The sequence below is a fragment of the Colossoma macropomum genome, unplaced genomic scaffold (genome assembly GCF_904425465.1).
Source record: "Colossoma macropomum unplaced genomic scaffold, Colossoma_macropomum, whole genome shotgun sequence".
Classification (NCBI taxonomy): Eukaryota; Metazoa; Chordata; class Actinopteri; order Characiformes; family Serrasalmidae; genus Colossoma; species Colossoma macropomum.
The window spans coordinates 32,643,736-32,664,211 of record NW_023494805.1 but is presented as its reverse complement, the minus strand read 5'-3'; the positions used below and the strand labels follow the sequence as shown (position 1 = coordinate 32,664,211).

At 40.1% G+C, this 20,476-nt stretch overlaps 1 protein-coding gene across 1 annotated transcript in view; it reads right to left on the bottom strand.

The window, feature by feature from the left end:
• The window catches only part of clstn2 (calsyntenin 2), a 381,240-nt gene that overhangs the window by 99,736 nt on the left and 261,028 nt on the right, over positions 1-20,476 (bottom strand). Inside the window, exons 5-6 of the mRNA XM_036597461.1 lie at positions 15,582-15,731; positions 2,680-2,865 (exon numbers count right to left, since the gene is read on the bottom strand). Coding sequence (XP_036453354.1) covers positions 2,680-2,865; positions 15,582-15,731 — 336 coding nt within the window. The remainder of the gene's footprint in view (positions 1-2,679; positions 2,866-15,581; positions 15,732-20,476) is intronic.

The window sequence follows — 20,476 nt, the reverse complement described above, 5'->3', positions numbered from 1 at the left end:
CAGGTTGATAATTGTACTTGTGAGCTCTAAGTAAATCAGGCATATCCTGGAGACCTCCTTTCTCACAGAGTCTGTAGCTTACTGCACCTGCTCCAGCCAATTAACATCTTACGAAGACCCTGATTGGCTGGATCAGATGATTTAGTGTACATTATATTGCCACTTACAATGATGATCACTACCTATGTTAAACATTCATAACGCATAATAGCTATGGCTGTAAAGTGTAATGCATTTTAGCCACTTATGAAAGCATTATAAGGTGTTATGAATGTGTTCATAGTTTCTTACACACGGTATTGTTACCAAATTTTGCAATCAAGCCAAAAGCCCTTTCAAGAACCAGTTTCCCTTTATGCATGGATCCCACCACCGCTGTACACTGTTGATCTAACAGAATTAGCAAACGTGCCTTTGAAACGAGGAGGTGGAGCGCCTCTCCAAACAAACGCCGCCTGCTTCTATTTCCCACCATTTTCATGCTTCTACAAATTGATGTTGCATTAAAAACAATTATAATTAGTTTTATTGCATATTAGATAATGATTATAGGGCTTTGGAGGAAAAAAAAAAGCCTCTGGCTTGCAAGGCGGGCATGCAAAAGACGGCAGCGAAGACTTTTTTGCATTTAGATGAGCGGATCAAGGAAGCTTTTGGCGGGCCATAATTCAAGGCGCTTAAAGACTCGGCCCAGGCTCAACCAATAAACACTTAGTGCCACATATTGCATATTTAGAAGCTGGAGCCTCAGACGTCTCCAACGATCCACATGGGAGAGGTTGAGCGGTTGGGGGGCGGGGGTGGAAATGAGAGATGCTGGGGGGGAAAAAAAGGCTGCTTAATGCCTGCCAACCTCGGACATTATTCAGGCCCTTAACTCATCCCGCTTTCATTTATCTCCCATAACAATGATTTATACGATATGAAAAGCTCTGACTTCATATCGCCTCAATCTCAAGGACTCTTTCATTAAACTGACAGGGGTTATCCAGAGGGCCAGACTGTGGGGAACAGGAAATCAGAGGCTTTAGAGTTCCAATGTGGAGAGAAGAAGGGTTGCCTGAAAGGGCGCGACCATGAAATTACATGGAAAGTATAGAAGAGGACTGAGAACATAAGACTGCTTTTACCAGCACTTCTCAAGTGTTTGATTGTAGATGGTGGAGCATTAGGAGCACTTATATAAAACAAATCTAGAACCCATCATCTTTAATCTACTGTTGTGTATGCTCGGTTACCACAGACAGTAATTTCAATTTGTTCCTATTTGTGTAATTACAGGATGGTTTTCACATCTAAACATATCTAAAATGTCAGAAGTGCTTTATGAATTTAAGTAAATAAATTAGGGCTTTCAAAGTGAATGTGTTAAAAACATGTTAATGTTATGTTATTATATATGTTAATGACGTGTTGATGTGCTAAATAATTAATGGCACGATGTTTTTTTAGCACTCAAAACTGAACCCGATCCTGAGTTCAGGTCAATGAAATTTTGTCAGGTTTGGATTGAGTCTGGACTCAAAACTTGATGTGGTTTGGGTCGTGTTCAGACAGAAATTTGTTGTGCTTGGGTCAGTTTTGGACCCAAAACTTGATAGTGTGGTTTGGGTCTATCATGTTCGGACAGACTTTTGATGTACAAGGGTCAGTTTCGGACTTAAAACTTTATGATGTGGTTTGGGTCGGTCGTGTTCAGACAGAAATTTGTTGTACTGTGGTAAGTTTTAGGCTCAAAACTTGATAGTGTGGTTAGGGTCAGATGGGTTTGGACAGACTTTTGATATACTTGGGTCAGTTTCAGACTCAAAACATGACATGGTTCAGGTTGCTTTTGGTCTGGACAGAATTTTGTTAGGCTTGGGTCGTGTTCAGACTCAAAACATGGTGATATTGTTCAGGTTGGGTCTGGTTCAGGCAGAAGTTTGACGAGCTCAGCTCGGGTCTGGCCCAAATCTTCATGTGGTTTGAGTCAGGTTCAGTCATAATTTTGTTAGGCTCGGGACAGGTTCACACTCAAAACGTGATGTGGTTCAGGTTGGTCAGGTTTGGACAGAATTTGGTTGTACTTGGGTTTTGGACTCAAAACTTGATGTGGTTCAGATCAGCTCCAAAAAGAATTTTCTTGTACATGAGAAAGTTTAGGAGATGATGATATTGGTTGGGTTGTTCAGCTCTGAGCAGAATTTTGTTGTACATGGGTTGAGTTTGGACTCAAAACATGATAATGTGGTTTGTGTCATTTAAAGTTCAGACAGAATTTTGTTGGGCTCGGATCAGTTCAGACTCAAAATCTGATGATGTTGTTTGGGTCACATCAGATTGAGAAGGCATTTTGTCAAGCTCAGGTCAGGTTCAGACTTAACATTTGATGTGGTTTGGGTCGGTCAGGTTCAGACAGAATTTTGTTGGGTTTGGACAGATAATTCTCAGGCTATATTTAGGTTCAGGCCAAATTTTCAGACATTAAAGCTCTTGTTTAAAAACATTCTTTAAATAACGTTTAATATCATGCCTTTAATTCCTTCAGCAGACTACAATGGCGAGTGCTCAGAGCATGGCTAAGTGACATCAAGTCCTGACTTCACTATCTTCTTCATTTTACTTTATCCTACCCTGTTTGCTGCACACACGGCCTTCTGGTACCACATGCAGTTTCCACAGTCCCTGCAGACTCACCACAGAGTTTCTGCAGGGATTTCTCTGAGTACGTCTCTCGGTCACAGCCTTTCCCAATGTGGCTGGTCTGCAGCTCCACCATAGCCCGCACCGACGACAGTGGGCCATCACATGTCTCCAGGTGCATCTTGGGAAACAGCTGCTTGCTGCCTGTCCCAGGCTCATAGTCGACTCGCTTATTCCAACCTGCATGGGGAGAAAAAAACAGAAGTGTCATAAAGCTTATTAATGATATGAGTTTGAGCATACTAGGCCCATTTCAAATGAATCTATGGGCACCTGCTTTTGAGGGAAAGTGCTAAAATGTACCAGTACCAAATATTAGCCAGCTATAATTATTTGTTCATAGGTATCTTCAATGATATAGGCATGCTACATTTCTCGTTTTTACATCGTTAAAGTGTTGTTACAAATAAGTGTTCAGTAGGCGGAGCTTATTTCTCCCACATTTCTATTATGTCCTACAGCACTCACTCCACCATGCATCATGGATTTTTCTACTGCAGATCCTCGAGGATCGAGTTGAAAATGTTCAACCTCAGTGAGAAAATTCTGCTCATTGTGTGGCACTTTTCACAACATAACCAATCAAAAAAGAGGGTGGATAAATCAAACTGGAGAGTGAAGGTTGGGGCTGGATAGTAGGACAATTTTGCTCGCGTTTGCAATTTAAAAAGAATCTACTCAAAGATAAACATTATTTCACTGGCACATGTACCATCCTCTACACTATCACTGAGGTTTGCTAAAAAACTTTCAAGACAGATGATGAGCTCCCTTCATCACTATAGCTGGGTGAGTATTTCACCTTAATGTAAAAATATAATGTTGTTAGTTGTGGCGTTTAAGGTACTTGCTAACATTGCTAATGTTCACATGGGTTGAGTAGGAAGAATGAAGCCTGGTGGACGTCTTCTCCCTGTCTCCCTCCTCCAAAAAGAAGCAAAATAAGTGCTAGTTTCTTTAGACTAATCCATTTAGGGATGTGTGATGTGGAACACACAGATCTCCTCTGCTCCAACTCCACTTTGCAAACACTGTCGCAGGCGGATTCCTTGCGGTTCTTTCGCCATACCTTTGAGATAACAAGCTATTATTTTGTCAAAATCTCTAGAAAATTAGCCATTATTTTGACATTATCAGTCAAAATTTGGAAAAACAAATGGTATCTTTCATCATGCTGCTGCCATGAACAGTGAGGGGAAAAAAAAACAGGTGATATTTTTCTCCTCTACCTGGCGAGAATGGCCTTTCAAATGAATGCACACTTCTGCATTGTGGCATGGCTTGTTCCAGCATGAATAAATAATGCTGCAAAATGTGAGGCATTTCACTGATCTCAATTACAGGAGAGAGGTTTGTTTTACAGGAGGTTCATTAAATTACATGAAAAATGGAACTTGGTAATCCCACAGTCACACAGTTATTTCCACTGGAAGTCAAATTTTCATTTGAATAAACTGTGGGGGAACAAACGCATTTGCTTGCTCCCCTTCCAATTTCTAATAAAAGTGGGGGTGCATGAACCCCACCTGCCCCGATGCTCATTGCCTAGGATGCAGACTAACATTAAGGCCTTTCTGCTTTTGTATGTTTGTGTTTTGCATGACATTTGACAGTAACTTGGGACCAGAGATGTTCATGCAGCCGTGAATAAAGCCTCAATTTTCTGGGGTGCAAATCAAACCTTGAGTCTTTAGTACAGAATTTTAGTTTAGTCTCATTATTAACTCCAGGACTAAGAACTTCTCAGGTTCTGGGCTTCAAATAACAAGGTTTTCATTACAGAAAAGCCTTCAGCCTGAAGAAGTGAAGTGCTTCATGTATGTAGTTGGTAAAGCAAGTATGCCTGACAGCTAGCTTGGTCCCACTTTGTACTGAGTCTCTAATAACTGTGTAGTTACATATGAACAACATATGCAACAACAATGTAACTACTAATGATTTAGTCACTGTTACAGATGGATTAAATAAGTACACCATATGTAATTACATGTGTATCAACTTCAGTTTTGCCTCATGTAATTGCATAAGTGCATGTAAGTAGTTGTAACAGCCTATTCTCTTTTATGTAATTACACAAGGGTAATAACCAATGTAATTACATTTATAATCAGACTGGAACAGCATTGTTTTCAGAATTTTTTTTTGTTATTTCCCCAGCAGTAAAAGGAAGTGTGTAATGACTTACATTAAGACATTACTTACACTGTATCTGCCAGCTTTCCTAACATTTAGCTAGCATTTATGTTGCTAGTGCTGTGGAACTAACCAGTTTCAACTTTAAACCATTCTGTAATGTGACAGTACAGCAGACGTCCCCTTACCTTAAAACGTAACTTATGACATTAATTAAATGTGTTGCATTAAACCCAAAGCAACATCTATATTACCACCATTATTACACAGTACCTACATAATAACTACACAGAAACTTATTTTCAAGTGTAACTTGAACACTACACTACAGGAAACACAGGACTTCCTGTGTAGTTGTTATATAAGTACAGAACAATATTAATGTGATGTGAGTAGGTCACCTTGTTACAACACAGTTATTCCACAGTAATTATATAAATCAAATGTAATCTTATGTAAAACATACTTCCTTTAACTGCTGGAAGAGATTTTTGATCTGCAATGTATCAAACAGATACACTTGTATAATTACATGAGGCAAAACTGAAGTTGATACACGTTTAATTACACAGGTTGTACTTCTGTAATCCATCTGTAACACTGGCTAAATCATCAGTAGTTACAGTGTTGTTGCATGTGTTATTTAAGTGTCACTCCACAGTTATTAGAGACACCTAATATAAAGTGGGACTGCTAGCTTAATAGCAAATCTAGTAGAAGTTTTAGTACATTTAAGTGAGTGTGATGTGTAACTTACTAAAACTTACAAAGGGCTACATGCATTTATTGCATGTAGCCCTTTGGACAGAACAAAGGGCTACATGCAGTAAATGCAGTGCTGGCTAGCATGCATAGCAAGTATGCTAACCAGCACAATAGCATTTACTGCATGTAGCCCTTTGTTCTGTCCATCAGACTGAAGTTTTTCCTATAATGATAGATTCATTATTTGGAGCATCTAAGTATCTAAGCTGCTGCAAGCTGCAGAAGAACGACAATGCACTACTAAAACTGCAAACTAACGTTTAAGGTTGGAAAAGAAAGGTCGGTAACATTTTCTATGAATGTTGCATTTGTAAGCATCTATAAACACATTTATAACATGTTATAATGTATTCGTACGGCATTATAAACATGGTTATAAATATTTATAAAAAAGAATTACACTGAATTACACTTTATAGCCATGTTTATTATACATTATGAATTGTTAATATAATGCATTATAAGTAGTGTTGATAACATGTTATAATGTCAGTGCCAAAGAAGTCCCAGCTTGGAGAGCATAAAGTAAAGACAAATACTAAGCTAACGGTGGTGTACATTGACTTTCCCACATTGGGTAAAGCACTGAGTTCAGCACTAGTTTAAACTCTGACATTTGAAGCCTGTAATGTGCTTTATTGTGTATGTTTTAGTGTTTCAGTAAATCCTTCAGTAAATACTTCAACTTGAAGCCTCACTCTTAACACTGGAGGAGGCTTTAGTACAGTACGCTTCACTTTACTTAGAGCGGACAAATACGACTTATGAGCTCTTATAATTTGTTATGATCAGTACTTATAATGTATTATGTTAACAATTCATAATGCATAATAAACATGGCTATAACGTATAATGCATTTTTATAAATATTTATAGCCATGTTTATAATGTCTTATGAATGCATTATAACATGTTATGAATATGTTTACAGATGCTTACAAAGGTGACATTCATAGAAAGTGTTACCGAAAGGTCTTATTCATTTATCGCTTTAAGATTGGCAGTCTTAGTCTTAGCATTAAGGATGGTATTCTCACTCAGTCTCTGACTTAACTTACTGGCAACTTGACTGGTGAGTGAATTAACAGGTGACTTGAGTTTCAGATTCTGGTTTCTTTTAAACAATCAAAACAGTCAAAATCTCACACCATTATTTCGACTACACCACTCAAAATCTGGAGAAACAAATCTTTCATCATGCTGCTGCCATTAACGGAGCGGGAAAAAAAACAGGCGATATTTTTCTCCTCTACCTGCCGAGAATGGCCTTTCAAATGAACGTACATTTCTGCATTGTGGCACGGCTTGTTCCAGCATGAATAAATAACACTGCAAAATGTGAGGCTTTTCACTGATCTCAATTACAGGTGAGAGGGTTGTTTTACAGGAGGTTCATTAAATTACGTGAAAAATGGAACTTGGTAATCCGTTGGTAGCACAGTTATTTCCACTAGAAGTTAAATTTTCATTCAAATAAAAGGTGTCATTGTGATGCGCCTACCTCAGCCATTAAATGCAACAGAAAATGCAACATTAAGGCACTTAATTGGCTGGGGTGGAGTCTACCACCACCAATATATATATATATTAAAAGAATCATAATTCTATATATATCACCAATAAATATGTGGATGAAAATGTATCTAAAAATTTGTGTGGTACTTTAATGAAGGAATGAAACTATCAATATTAGCAGGCTAGAGTTAGTCAGGGGGCCCTAGGCAAAATCAGGAGTGGAACACCCCCCCCAACCCCCCCCGCCCCCCGCCTTCAACCACAATTCTTTGTATTCCCTCGGTTTTCCATTTGTTTCACTGCTCCCTGCTGTTTTTCATTTCATTTACTTTATCTGGCAGGGACGGTGCTCTTTAATTAACAGAAAAATACTGTAAATGCACCATCTGTTGTCCCAGGCCAGTTCTTAATATGGCAACCTAAAGTTATAATCAAATTATTTATCACAAATAACACAAACAAGTAATACATACAGATTTATACTCAAATCAGAACAAAGCAAACAATGCAAAACAAACAAACCAAAAAAACAAAAAACAAAACAGGGGGCAGCAGAAAGGTCAGTAGGCAGCTAGTATCCTAATGTTCACATATATGATTATTAATAAGCCAAATCTTCAGCTGACCAATAAGAGAAAGGTAAGTATTGCTTTTTCTAATATGGACTGGTAGTAAGTTCCATTCTTTATATGTAGTTACAGAGAACGCTGACTGACTAAAAGCACTTCTTTGGAACGATACAATCCCCTCTTGTGGCATCTCTGGTAACCTGAATGCAGGATAAACGTCTTAAGTGGATCGGGGCAGTATTGTCTCCAGCAATGGAGTGCTGAATATGCTTGATGTGGCAGAGGCCTGAATCCTCCTCAAATGTTTTCACTCCACAGAGCCAAATTGGCTCATCCCAGGCAGTTTTCCTCATTTTATTAATGTAAACATGGCTTTTAGAATTCATTTTGGTAACAGTTCCTATGAATTCTGCATTCATAGTGCATTACAAATGTATAAGCCATTACATGGCATACATAACGTCTCATAATATGCATAGGCAATTACGTAAGGCATAAGCATGTATAATTACTCTCAAGTAGTTTTTATATGCCTGACATTTTAAAAAGCAAAAGCATATGATGCAACATAATAATACAATAATATGTATAAAAGTAAAATAAAAGTAAAAGTATGACACAATGTAATGTGTGTTCACTTACCAGGTAACTATACGTCAATTACTCTATTAAATTCAAACTATATATAAAAAGTTGTTTTTAAATGTATATAAAAAAAAAAGCTCAAGTGCACGTCACAGAGTGTTGCTACATTTTATGTCCCTTTCATACATGAAATATATATGTTACAGTGTCCTGTTCCTGGCTCCACCCCTGTCCTGTCTGCTCCCATGTAGCCCCGCATTATCAATACTGTTTCCACCTATGAGTACTTTGTTCTTTGTTATACCCAAATTGGCCACATATTCGTACATACACACATATACATATATATATATATATATATATATATATATATATATATATATATATATATATATATACGTCTTAGGAAGTAATGTTATATTAATAAATGATAAAGTCAAAATAATTAACTCATGACCAGTCAATTATGAAGTAAGGGCTAATTTAACTTTTAACTTAAAACAACTATTGTACTAATAAACTGTTACTGATCTCTTTTATTTAAAAAAAATACAAGGAACATATGGTTCTCTTAAAAACAGCCAAATGGTGTGTTTCTTTTTCCAGGTCACACACAGCAACTCTCTTGGTCACTTCTCATTAGCATTTACTAGAACATTTGTTAAAAACATCTGCTATATTTCTCCATCTCACAAACTCAAGATGAAACTGCAGGTTTTCACTCAGTGGCCTTCAGTCTCGTTCTTTGTGTATTATTCAACGCATTCGCTGTTTTGTATTTTCTTCAGCTCAGAGATATTCTCTGGACCTGTTTTCCCCACTGAATACCCTTCTACATTTTTCATCACCACTATCTTGGATGAAATGGTAAGACAATAGAGCAGAATAGGCTTCAGCTGCCCCTTTTTTTCTTTTTCTTTTTTCGTCTGGTAGGCGCGGTCATATTTGAGCATCTGAGGCAGCATTTTTAACCGACCCCTGAACTGAAAATGAACTGAAATAAATATGAAACGGAGTTGGATTGGTCTGGAGTGTCCAGAGCCGTGGGAATAACTGCCCACCCATAAGCAATAAAATGCGCAAGTGGGAATACCAGCAATAACGATTCCACACAGGGTACGCTGATGTTCATGGGGAAGGAAAAATATGTGTCCGTAGGTTCAGCTACTCCATTGGGAAATGGAGAAATCCTTTGTGACTGGCAAAGCCAGGAGGTCAGAATCATTTGGGTCAACAGTTAAAGCATCTGGCGAGCTCCAGTGTGAACTGCAAGATTAAGCATTCATAGCTTATTCATAAATGCCATAAATGTAATGAGTGGTGTCAGAGCACCACGGGGATTAATAAGATAAAGCGAAAAAAGGCGATGGCCCATGTCTCTCTGCCACACCTGTCAAAATAATGAAGCTGAGGGCAGTCTGGGGATGTGGCAGGAAGAGAGGGGTCATGCACGAGGCAACCCCTTGGCCCACTCTGACAGGAAGACAGGAAATGAGGTGGCCTGGCTCCTCTCATCCCTGCTCGTAGCAACTCCCCTGCACGATGACAAAACCTCGAGAAAGTGGCACGAAGTAATCGCAGGCACAATGCTAATTACAAGGTCAATGTCCTCCGGGATATGGTGGGTGTAATCAGCCTATGAATGATTGGGAATAAAACATCACTGCATGCTCCTGGAGGTGTAATCAAACGGAGGGAGGATGCAAGCTCAGGGTTTGTCGGAGGTTCGTTTGTTGGCATTGTTTGTTTGATAGAGTGAAACAAAATACAAACGCTTTAAGCTACACAAAGTCCATTTCACATGTTACTGCACTCTAAAATGTGTTATAAGACAATGCGTAATCAGTGCAAGGGGAGCAATAGCAGGCATAGCCCATGAATACGTAAAACAAGAGCAGGATACCAGCATTTGAATGAAAAAAAAAAACTCTGCAATTCCGGCAAATTGAAATCCTGCCACGTCCGAAGTTCATTTATGGTTCATGTAAAATCCTGTGATGATGAAGACCTTAGCAGCGTTTGTGGGTGGTCATATTTGAGTAACTGATGCAGTATCTGTCCACTAGTCCAGGAAATAGAGTGGGATTGGTTTAAAGTCTAAAGGGATGAAAATCAGGAGCCATTCCACTGAATTTAATGGAGTGCACAGGTGCGTTAGCCATACATTTCCCTCATAAGGTACTATGATGCTTGTAGAAATAGAACCATGTGTGTCCACAGGTTGGGCTAGGAAGGAATCTCTGAGTCAGAATCACTCTGTTGAATGCCTAAAGCACTTAGCATTTGGGGGCCGAGATTAATATGCCCCTAGGGGGCAATGTGCTAACAATTCTTTGGATATTTTTAATTACTGTACTCAAATACAATGTTTTCCCCATTACTCTGCTATCAGATTAACTAGGACACTGTTGGCTTTCAGTCTATGAAATGCTGTTGTGTTGCAATTGTGACTCTGTGTTGGGCTGCTAGCAAGCAATGAGGGTGAAAGGGGTGGGATGAGAACCCCCTGCCACGAAAACAATTCACACCTTCATACAAAGACAGCCATGCGAAGACAAAACGGACAGCACAACTGCTGATTTCTTCATACCTAAAAACTTCCGGTTTTGTAAGTCTTCCACATTTCCATTGAAATATATTCCATTAACGTACAGAGGAAAAAATGCTGATGAATACATTGAGTCAAATGTTGATTTTCAATGGAGGATGTATATAGAGGACTGGATGAGGAGAGGCAGCTCTGCATGGATTCTGAACCTGGATAGTGAAATGTTACTCTTCCTGGATGGACAAGGGGTGGGGGGGGTGTCTGGAGACAGGGGAGGGAGGGATGGAATAGATGGAGTGATCAACACTGACAGATGGGGATTGACCGCGGAGAGAAAGAAAGAAAGGCCGGGCCGATTACACGCCCATGCTAGCGGGAAGCGTCGGAGTGAGAAAGCCCCGCCGTGTCTTGCTCACCTCGTCCTGGTCTGTCATTGCCGTCACTCACTCTGAGTTTCCACCTCAGTGCCGTACCCGTGTGACTGACAAGTCGGGCCATGCAATCTACGAGGCAATGACTGCTTATTCTACTGTGCCTAGCAGCCTGCCAGCACCTGTCAACACACTTTTACGGAACCATCACGCACGCAGACGAGAGCGGCTCCCCGTAAACCCTGAGGAAAGCCAGGAGAAGTTGTAGGGTTGAGTGTCCAGAGAGAGAGATTTGACCGAAATTAGTTTGCATTTCCAAACCCGAACTTGGCCGTCGTGTGGGAAGCAGTTGAATTACGGCCCACAGAAAGGGAGGACATGCTTGGTGTACTATAACACAGCCAAGGCGCGAGTGTGACACATGTATTGCCAAGGGTTACGGATTTACAAGATTTGCAGTTAATGCGCTTGAGGGTGACATTTCGGGTTGCTCCGAGAGGGAGCTGCCCTTTTGTAGGATAAGCCTACCCCCTCCTCTGCAAGCAACAGTCTCTCTTTCTCTCTCTCTCACTCTCTCCAGGTAATAACAGAGCTAAAGCCATCTCTCCACGCAGTGGCTTCTCTCAACAAACTGGCAGAACGGCACCTTTCTAATTGCTGAAACTGCAGAGTGCAGGATTGGAGAGGAGTTCAAGTGACATGCACTTGGAAAGGGAGCAGCCACACGGAGGCTGCTCGTTTGGAAGGACTCTGTGAAAACACAGCACTTAAAAAAAGTTTCCCTGGCTGATTTGGCTTGCAAACAAAGTCCCGAGAAACCTTTTAAATTATGTGACTGTTTACCCTGATGAACGTGCAAACTGTGTTGTGCACATTGCAGTGATAAAATTTACATGCTGTTTGAACCTGATGGAAAACACGGTCGCCTTCGACAGCTTGTGACCTAATACTCATTATGGTGAACTATATCGTGCCAGAGAGATACACAATTTACAAATAGACTTGTGGCTTACAGACTCTGCTTAAATTGTACTGAAGCTGAAGATGTGTTAATTTATTCCAGACTTTTTTTTAAAAATGGGGAATGATGGGCATCCCTGTCCTTCTTCTAAGAACCTTGGGTTATATATAGGTAGCCACATCTGTTAAGTAGAATGGAGAATTTTAAGGTCAACCAGACAGTCCATGTAGCAGATTTAGATCCTTTATTTTAACAGTATAAGGGGAAAATGTGTGCGCTCACAGTGCACACAAATTAGGCCTGGGATACTCACAGTATACCCACCCAACCCTCCTAAATAAAATTTTGCCTAGGGCACCAAATAGAGGGCCACCTTTGAATGGAACACTGAAATAAAGTGGATTGGGTGAAATAAAACAAATGCAGTAAATTAAGCCAGATGTTGACTTTTTTTTTTTTTTTAACTTGAAGTCCAGGTGTACCCATTCCACTTTTAACCAAACTAACATGTACAACATAACTTGATAAAAAATAAATCTCAAACTTAATCTAAAGTCAAATGTACAACAAAACCCAAACTTAACCCAAATTAACATGTGCAAAACCAAAATTTAACCCAAACTAGCATCTACAACAAAAAAACAAGTTGAACCAAACTAACATGTACAACAAACCCAAACTTGACTCAATTATGTACAAAAAAAAATCCAATTTTAACCCAAGCATGAATGTACAACAAAATGCAAACTTAACCCAAACTAATCTGTAAAAAACAAAACCCAAATGTTACCCAAACTAATCTGTACAAAATCTAAGTTTAAGTTTCCCAAACATATACAAAAAAATCCTGTATTTAACACAAACTAACATGTACAACAAAAGCCGAACTAAAATGTACAACAAAACTTAAACCTAATCCAAACTAGCATGTAGAACAAAACAAAGTTAACCCAAACCAACATGTACAACATAGAAACTTAACCCACTCTAATATGTACAGCAAAACTTAAACTTTACCCAAACTAATATGTACAACCTAGAAACCTCACCCAAAGTACTATGTACAACAAAACTCAAATTTAACCCAAACAAAAACCCACCATTAGAAATGTTGTAGTGCATGATCACAACATTTCATGACTCCACTGGTTGTGTACCATCACTGATTACAACAATCAGTGGAAGCATATACCATTCATCTGCTGCACAGATCAAATCATTGAGAAGCCAAATACACAAAAGCTACATAAACCATGTAGTCTATTCTGCTGTTGGCAGCTAGGCTACACAGTAGGGCAGTGCAACATAAAGTTTGGTAATATTTACTGCAGTATTGACCTTTACAATATTGGTGTAGAGATTTTCAGTATAAGCTTTGAAGAATCAAGACAAGCAAAAGCAATCAGAATAACACTAATAATTTTTTTAGACTTTAGAGTTATCATGTTGTGAACAAGAGCTATGGATAGCGAAGTGTCCTTGAACGGTCACCAGGAATTGAGTAGATGGGCTGTGAGATCAGTGTGCACCTGTGTGGAGTCGTGCTAAGCATGTCCTCCAGCTTGAGCAGAAGTAAAGAAGAGTGAGAGATAGAGTAGTAGAGGACAGAGTTCAGAGCCATCAATCTCTCTAGTTAAGATCACGAAAGGTGCCTCCTGCAGACAATTGCAGAGCATGGGATCATGAGGGGTGCATGTGAATAGACTGCTCTGGAGTGCATCACCCGTCTGAGGCGAGTGGTGGTGGAAGCAGGCTGATGTAGTGCCATTTATTCTTAGGATGTTTGCTCTATTGTAATTCTACAGCTACTGATAGCCTCACCCATCATGTGGCAGAATGGGACACTTCACAGCTTCTTGTCTAAGGCAAATCAACATCAACAGGTGAATCACGAGGGGTGGAGAACTTCAGTCTTCACCTGGATTCAGTCTGGATTCCAACAAAGTTTGGTGCTTTTGCAGCTCAAACACACCTGATTTAACTCAGCAGTTAATTCTCAGGTTTAATTGGTTTGTTTGAGCATAGTAAGTAAGACTGCTGCTCGCCATGCTGCAGACAAGGGTTCGATTCCCCACCCGGGTAATGAGGTAGCAAGAGGGCAAGACATCTAACGTGACATTTGCCTACCCCTAAATTGTAAGTCACACTGGATAAGAGTGTTTGTCAAATTCATAAATGTGAAGAAACAGGTTAAAACACCAAACCGTGCTGGATATTCCATTGTTTTCAATGAATCTGCACCATAAAATTGGTAGTGTACCACAGCGGTCAGTGGAGAGTCCTATCAAGTGTTCCATTTTCAGTTTTGCCATAAATCATGGTGATGAAAAAAACGGACATGTTTGGAGATCCATGCACTCAACCAATGGCGCTGTAGTGTGACGGCTGGCTTACCCCAAGTGGGGATCAAACTGGTAGTTACGTTGTTCAGGTGACCAAGCATAAGAGGTAGACTCAGGTGCAGAGCAGTACAGACTCAAGAGCGTGGAGGAAAAGAAAAACAAAGCATGACTCAAACTTGCAACCTCGTGACACAGGGACAAGGGCTTTGCTGCTGAACTATCGCAGCAAAGCTGTTAAGAGCTTCGTAGGAGGGTTGACAAACAAAAGAGGGGAGGTTAAGGCCAAACCAAAGAAATACCAGAGCAGCGTCTTCAAAAAAAGAGTTTCGTAAAAACTAAAGGGGAATGCAGTCACCAAAAGGGCACTCAAAGTTTCTTTTGTTTTTTTTTATACTTTATATGCTAAGAGATACTTAAGAAACCAGTACTCAAGAGAGGAACTAATACTGAAATTACCAGCTTAGTCTAAAACATGCACATAGCATCGTGAACTCAAGACTGAGCACAAAGTAGTGTGCTGTTACTGCTCAGCTCTAATTACCCCTTAGTGGTGCCTTGTCTCCCCCTAGCGGCTGGAGGTGGCCTAGCATGAGGTTGGGACATTTCAGGTTCATTGTTGAGGTCTGGGCACACCCAGTAGTATTAAAAAAATAAATAAATAAATAATCAAGACTGCTAAAACCTTCCTTCTGTAAGCATCTGTTTTTGTCGGTGATGCTGTCACATGTACAACATTTTCCTTTACAGTGTGGTAGCACCATTGGTAGCGTACCCCTATGAGGCATGGAACATTTTTTCAAACCCAACATATAAATGCACCACCCCTGGCCTAGATTGCCTGGACCCTGCTTTTACTACATAAAACGAACTATATAAACATCCTACCAGATCACAGTCAAGGGAGCTTAATGCTACATTGCGGCTTGACATAGCACATACAGCATAGTGCTACACTGAGGGCCTGACATGACATGCAATCATATCTACTAATATACCATATTTTCCATCAATATATGAGATGTCTGTGTTTACTGCCAAGTTCCCAAAGAAACCTTTGCAGCAAGAGACGGTGTTCTAACAGAAGTAATGAATGGGGAAGCCACTGACCCTGCCAGCCAGGCTTGCACACGGGTTTGACGTCGATGTGGACCGGCACGCTCTCCGTCGCTCTCTTCTGGCCGCAGTCATACGCGGTCACCATGATCTTGTAGTGCTGCTGCTTGTCGTAGCTCAGGCGCTCCGTGTTGCGGATGTTCCCTTCAGGAGGAAGAAACACACAAGTGGTGAGGGAAAACTAAGACTGATAGAATGAATGAATGTAATAATACATCCCACATGGGATCACTTTGCGACATCTAGTAGGATAAAATCACTCTATTCAACCTAACAATTCATCCATTTTTGCTACTGTATATGAATGATAAAAGTGTAAAATGCTCAACATCTGACTACTTATTTGCTCATTGGCGGCTATATTAAGAAATGTGTACAGACTGATGCCCATGTGTTTCATCCTCAACAGTCATCAGTGCTCAGTTTCTGAGCTTCTCTTGGCGGAATACTGATGAATAGAGTAGAGGGTGCATGACAATGAGCCACAGTCTGTAATCATACACCTGTATGGTACATCTGAAACATGCGTGGCCCTCATGAAGTGGCTAGTAAATGGAAATACAAGGTAGGAGTTTTTAAGAAGTCCCTAAATCAATAAGCATAATGATCCACTAGTGTAAACATAAGCGTATAGCTCAACCCCAGAGAGGAAATGGAGAACAGATGAGCCATATGTTCATGAATCTTCCAGTGATCCATTAAAAGCTGGAAGTAGAAAGTCATTCTGACCTAATAGCATAGAGCTGAAACATGTTGTGCATGGAGGTGTACTCATGGTGACTCCTGGTCCACTCAGCAATAGGTCAATAGGGGTAGCATGTCTGCCTTTTACCTAGTCACTAAAATACTGAATTCAGTGAGGCATGCTTTGGCTCAAAGGGGCATTTAGTAGCACTTTCCAGTCTTAGTCATCCACTTCACAGTTTACCTACTATAATGCGCCACTTAAACTACCATTCAAAGGTTTGGAATCATTGCTTTTGCAGATAAATGTATACAAATATTCTAAAATGCCAGAACTTCAAAAGGTTCCAAAACATTTGTACAAAGCTAGAAAAAGGACTATGCTGCTAAAATGACTGAGAAAGCACTTCAAGAATGAAGTATCAAAATTTATATTGAAAATGCCTCAATATTATGGATTATACAAGTTATCAAATAAACTGTAAATGTTTTTCCACACCTACAAAGTTCAGTCTCAGAAGTTGGTTGAACTTCCTGCTTCTCACAATCCAAATGATCCCCAATAAACTCCTGATTTTTTTGCTTGTTTTTCTTCAAATTTTCCTTTCCTCATGGCAGCGACTTATCTTATATCTCTTTAGATATTGTCAGGTGGTCAAAACAGATCAGACACTTGCAGATTAAAAGACAAGGCTGTAGTTTGCTTAAGAGCTTTGGAGTTTCACAAAGAGCATAGTCAGAACAGGCCAGGGTCAAAACCAGAAAGCACGGTAACCAAATCAAAGGGACATCCAGAGAGAATCCAGTAACCAGTCCAGGTTCAAAAAACCAAGAGATCAATAGTGTCCAGCAAACAAGCCAAATGTTCAAACACAAAAACAGGTCATGCACAGATTGGGCTTACAGACAAGACCCACTCAATACACAACAGGAACAGTGGGCAATGCTTTACAAAGTACTAAACTGATGGAGTAGTCATGTGATCTCCCACTGAATCATGGGAACTGGAGTTTTCCAGACAGTTCATTGACTCAAGTGAGCCAGCAAGCGAAAGGGAACCAGTAGCAATTGTAATAAATGAAGGGTGGTCTCTGACTTCTGCACAACACCATAAGTTATCACTATATTTCAAACGACAAATTTATGAATACAAAAAGTTATTCCAAACTTTTGAACCGGATTCTACCTCCCTTTCGTAGTTGAAGCTTATATATTACAACACAGAAATCAATTTGTAGTTCAGTGTTACATGAAGAGTAACCTAGGCAAAAACGGCTTTTTCGGGTGCTATTTGGGTTCTGAATTCTTGGTGTTGTTCTAGCTGTCCCACTCAAGGCGCATCTCAATACCAAAGGAAGCGACTGCAGCTCTAATAACTCTAAACAAGTCCATTTTGGCATGGGCAATTGTCTGGGCGCTTCTGGCAGCTGGGACATGGCTCCATGGTGACGGAGTTCAGCCCGGGCTTCAGGTAACAGCCAGTGATTCCATGCCCTCCCACGTCTGTTGGCTCATGGTTATTTTTACCCGCCTGGCTGCATTTCAATGAGCCCCAGCCACGCTGTCAAGGAGACAGGAGCGAGGAATAGAGGTCACCTGCACCGAGCTGGCGGAACCCGCGCTGCGCTCATCGCAGCAACCGAGCTGTTAATGTAGGCCTTTGAGAAAAAAAGGGGAAAAAACAGCTTTGGAGCAAGTAGGTGTGTGCAAGTGGCCGTGTATGTTTGTGTATGTATCAGAGCTGATCTATCGCTTCATTGGTAAAATCGGACGATACTTAGGTAATATCGAAAACTAAAGGTACCTATAACATCTGCGAACGGAAGCTACACATCCTGTTTTGTATTCATTGTTTTAGTGAAAATCAACACATTTGCATATTCCTGTCTACTTAGCCCACAACAGTTTCAGCCCAGTTCTGTTAAAGGAGTGTTTTACCCAGACTGCTTTTGTAATGAGGCACAATACAGAACAGCCAATCACAACAGAACTCATTTACATACACCAGTCTTAAAGGTACAGTTAAATGAATTTTCATGTTTTTGGTACATAAAATCATACAAATGTCACTAGTCGATATCGGCGAAAAATGTAGGAAATGGACGCTTTAATTTTGCTGTTTATGAGATCAGAAAGCTGATGTTATCGTACATACACAGATTTATTTGACAATAAAATACATAAAATACCACACACATACATAGTTTGCAAGCATTTACAAAAAAAAATTCAGGATATAAAACACATAAAGCTCACAGGCTTATTTCCATTGTGGTCTTTAACAACCACCTGGGATACTATTGTGGTTAAGGTTTTACTAAGTTAATTGTATAAGATGACGGTTTTATTTGTTTTATATTTATATCATTTCAAACTGGGTGCACCTGCTGTTAGAATTTAAGAAAAATTCACAATAGAGAAGTGCCAAGCACACCTGGCAGTTCACAGCTGATAACTGACAATCAACTCAGTCAGTAAATCAATGTTTGCCTACAACTACTGGAGCCAGTGGTGACAATGTTTTCAATGCAAATATAGCCATTTTATTTACTGTACCAAACAACCACTGGATCTACATGTGTCTTCTGAGTTTGTACATACTGTTGATCACTGTTCTGATAACACAGTACAGAGTAACATGTCACAGTAACGCGATTGCTTTTTTTGTAATGAAGTAGGGCAAGGGTTAAAATTCTTGTGATTACTAAAGTTACTGACTTAATAAGTTAAGTTACCCTTTATTAATCCTACAACAGGGAAATTTCACCTCCACATTTTAACCCATCCACTAGTTAAATCACACATGCTAGGGGGCAGTGAGCACACTTGCCCAGAGTGGTGGGCAGCACTATCCATGGCACCTGGGGACCAGTTGGGGATTGGGTGTCTTGTTCAAGGGCACTGCAGTCACATACTGACAACATAGGGGATCGAACCAGCAACCTTCTGGTCACAATGCTGGTTCCCTAACCTCCAGCCCACAACAGTACCTTTAGTCAGGGGAACATAATTGTACTATAATCCATTGAAATATATGTTCCGAGTCGTATTAACTCCACACACCCCGTCTCGTCTCCAGGCTTTTTATTTTATCGTTCTGTTTTAAACATTAGGTTATGAAAAGGTACAAATATTTACTTTTCAAGTGGGACAAACTTATTTAAGGTACATAATTGGACGTTAAAACCACTGTTGTACCCTTGCAGGTACACTTACATTGTTTGTACCGTGATGGCCGGAAAATGTACCTGCGCAGAACCTTTATTTCTGACAGTATAGTGGTAAATCTGAAAGTTCTGTTTGTGGACTATTTTTTCTTACAACGCCCTGCACGTCCCTCTCCACCCCGAATGTATATTAAAAATATGTTGTAGGCCAAAATCTTACATCAAAACTACCAGAAAACATTGGGCCTCATTCACCAACCACTCTTAAGAAGAAATTTCATGCAGGTTTTACGAAGATTCTAACATTCACCAACGTTTTCTTATTTGGGATTCGTTCTTAGGGAAGAACAGAATCTACACACTCAAGAGCACAAAGGTGCGAACAGTTCTGCAGTTTAAAAATGAGTCATGAATCTCAATTAGATGTTTTCTTAGGACCTTTCTCAAGAACAAATTTAAGAACTTAGGAAAACCTTGCTGAATGAGGCCCATTGTCTCAGACACCAGGCAACATATGCAGAACTGTTTTGAACAATAACTTCCTTTGAGGCATTAAACTCTTCAGATGTCTGGTTCCTACCACCACCACTGTGAACAATTCTGACTCTGAGCTTCTCTACAACAGAGCATTTCACATCAGACCACTCTGAACAACTTTGTTTACATCTTAACCGTTTAATTGCATGGCGTATAAGCCTTTTCGCGCACATCCGAGCACAAGCGCGCTTCAGACTGTGTAAGTGCTGCTTTATCTGCTTCCGAATTCAGTTCCGAGAGCTGATTGCGGGCACTAATGGCAGGCAGAGTGATGAGCGCTGAGAGTTTTTCTCTTGCTGTAAGTTCTTCTTGCTGTAAGTTATCTATAAGCGTCCGTCTGGGCAGTGCTAGATAAAGTCTGACGCAGGGATGAACGGTGTTAATGAGCGAGAGAGACAGAGAGTCTGACTGTGAACTTAAGTGCAAGTGAACCATTTACAAACATTTTTTTGAGAGTGCAGTGCATACCCCTCACCTCACGCATGAGTGTGTGTTTGGAGT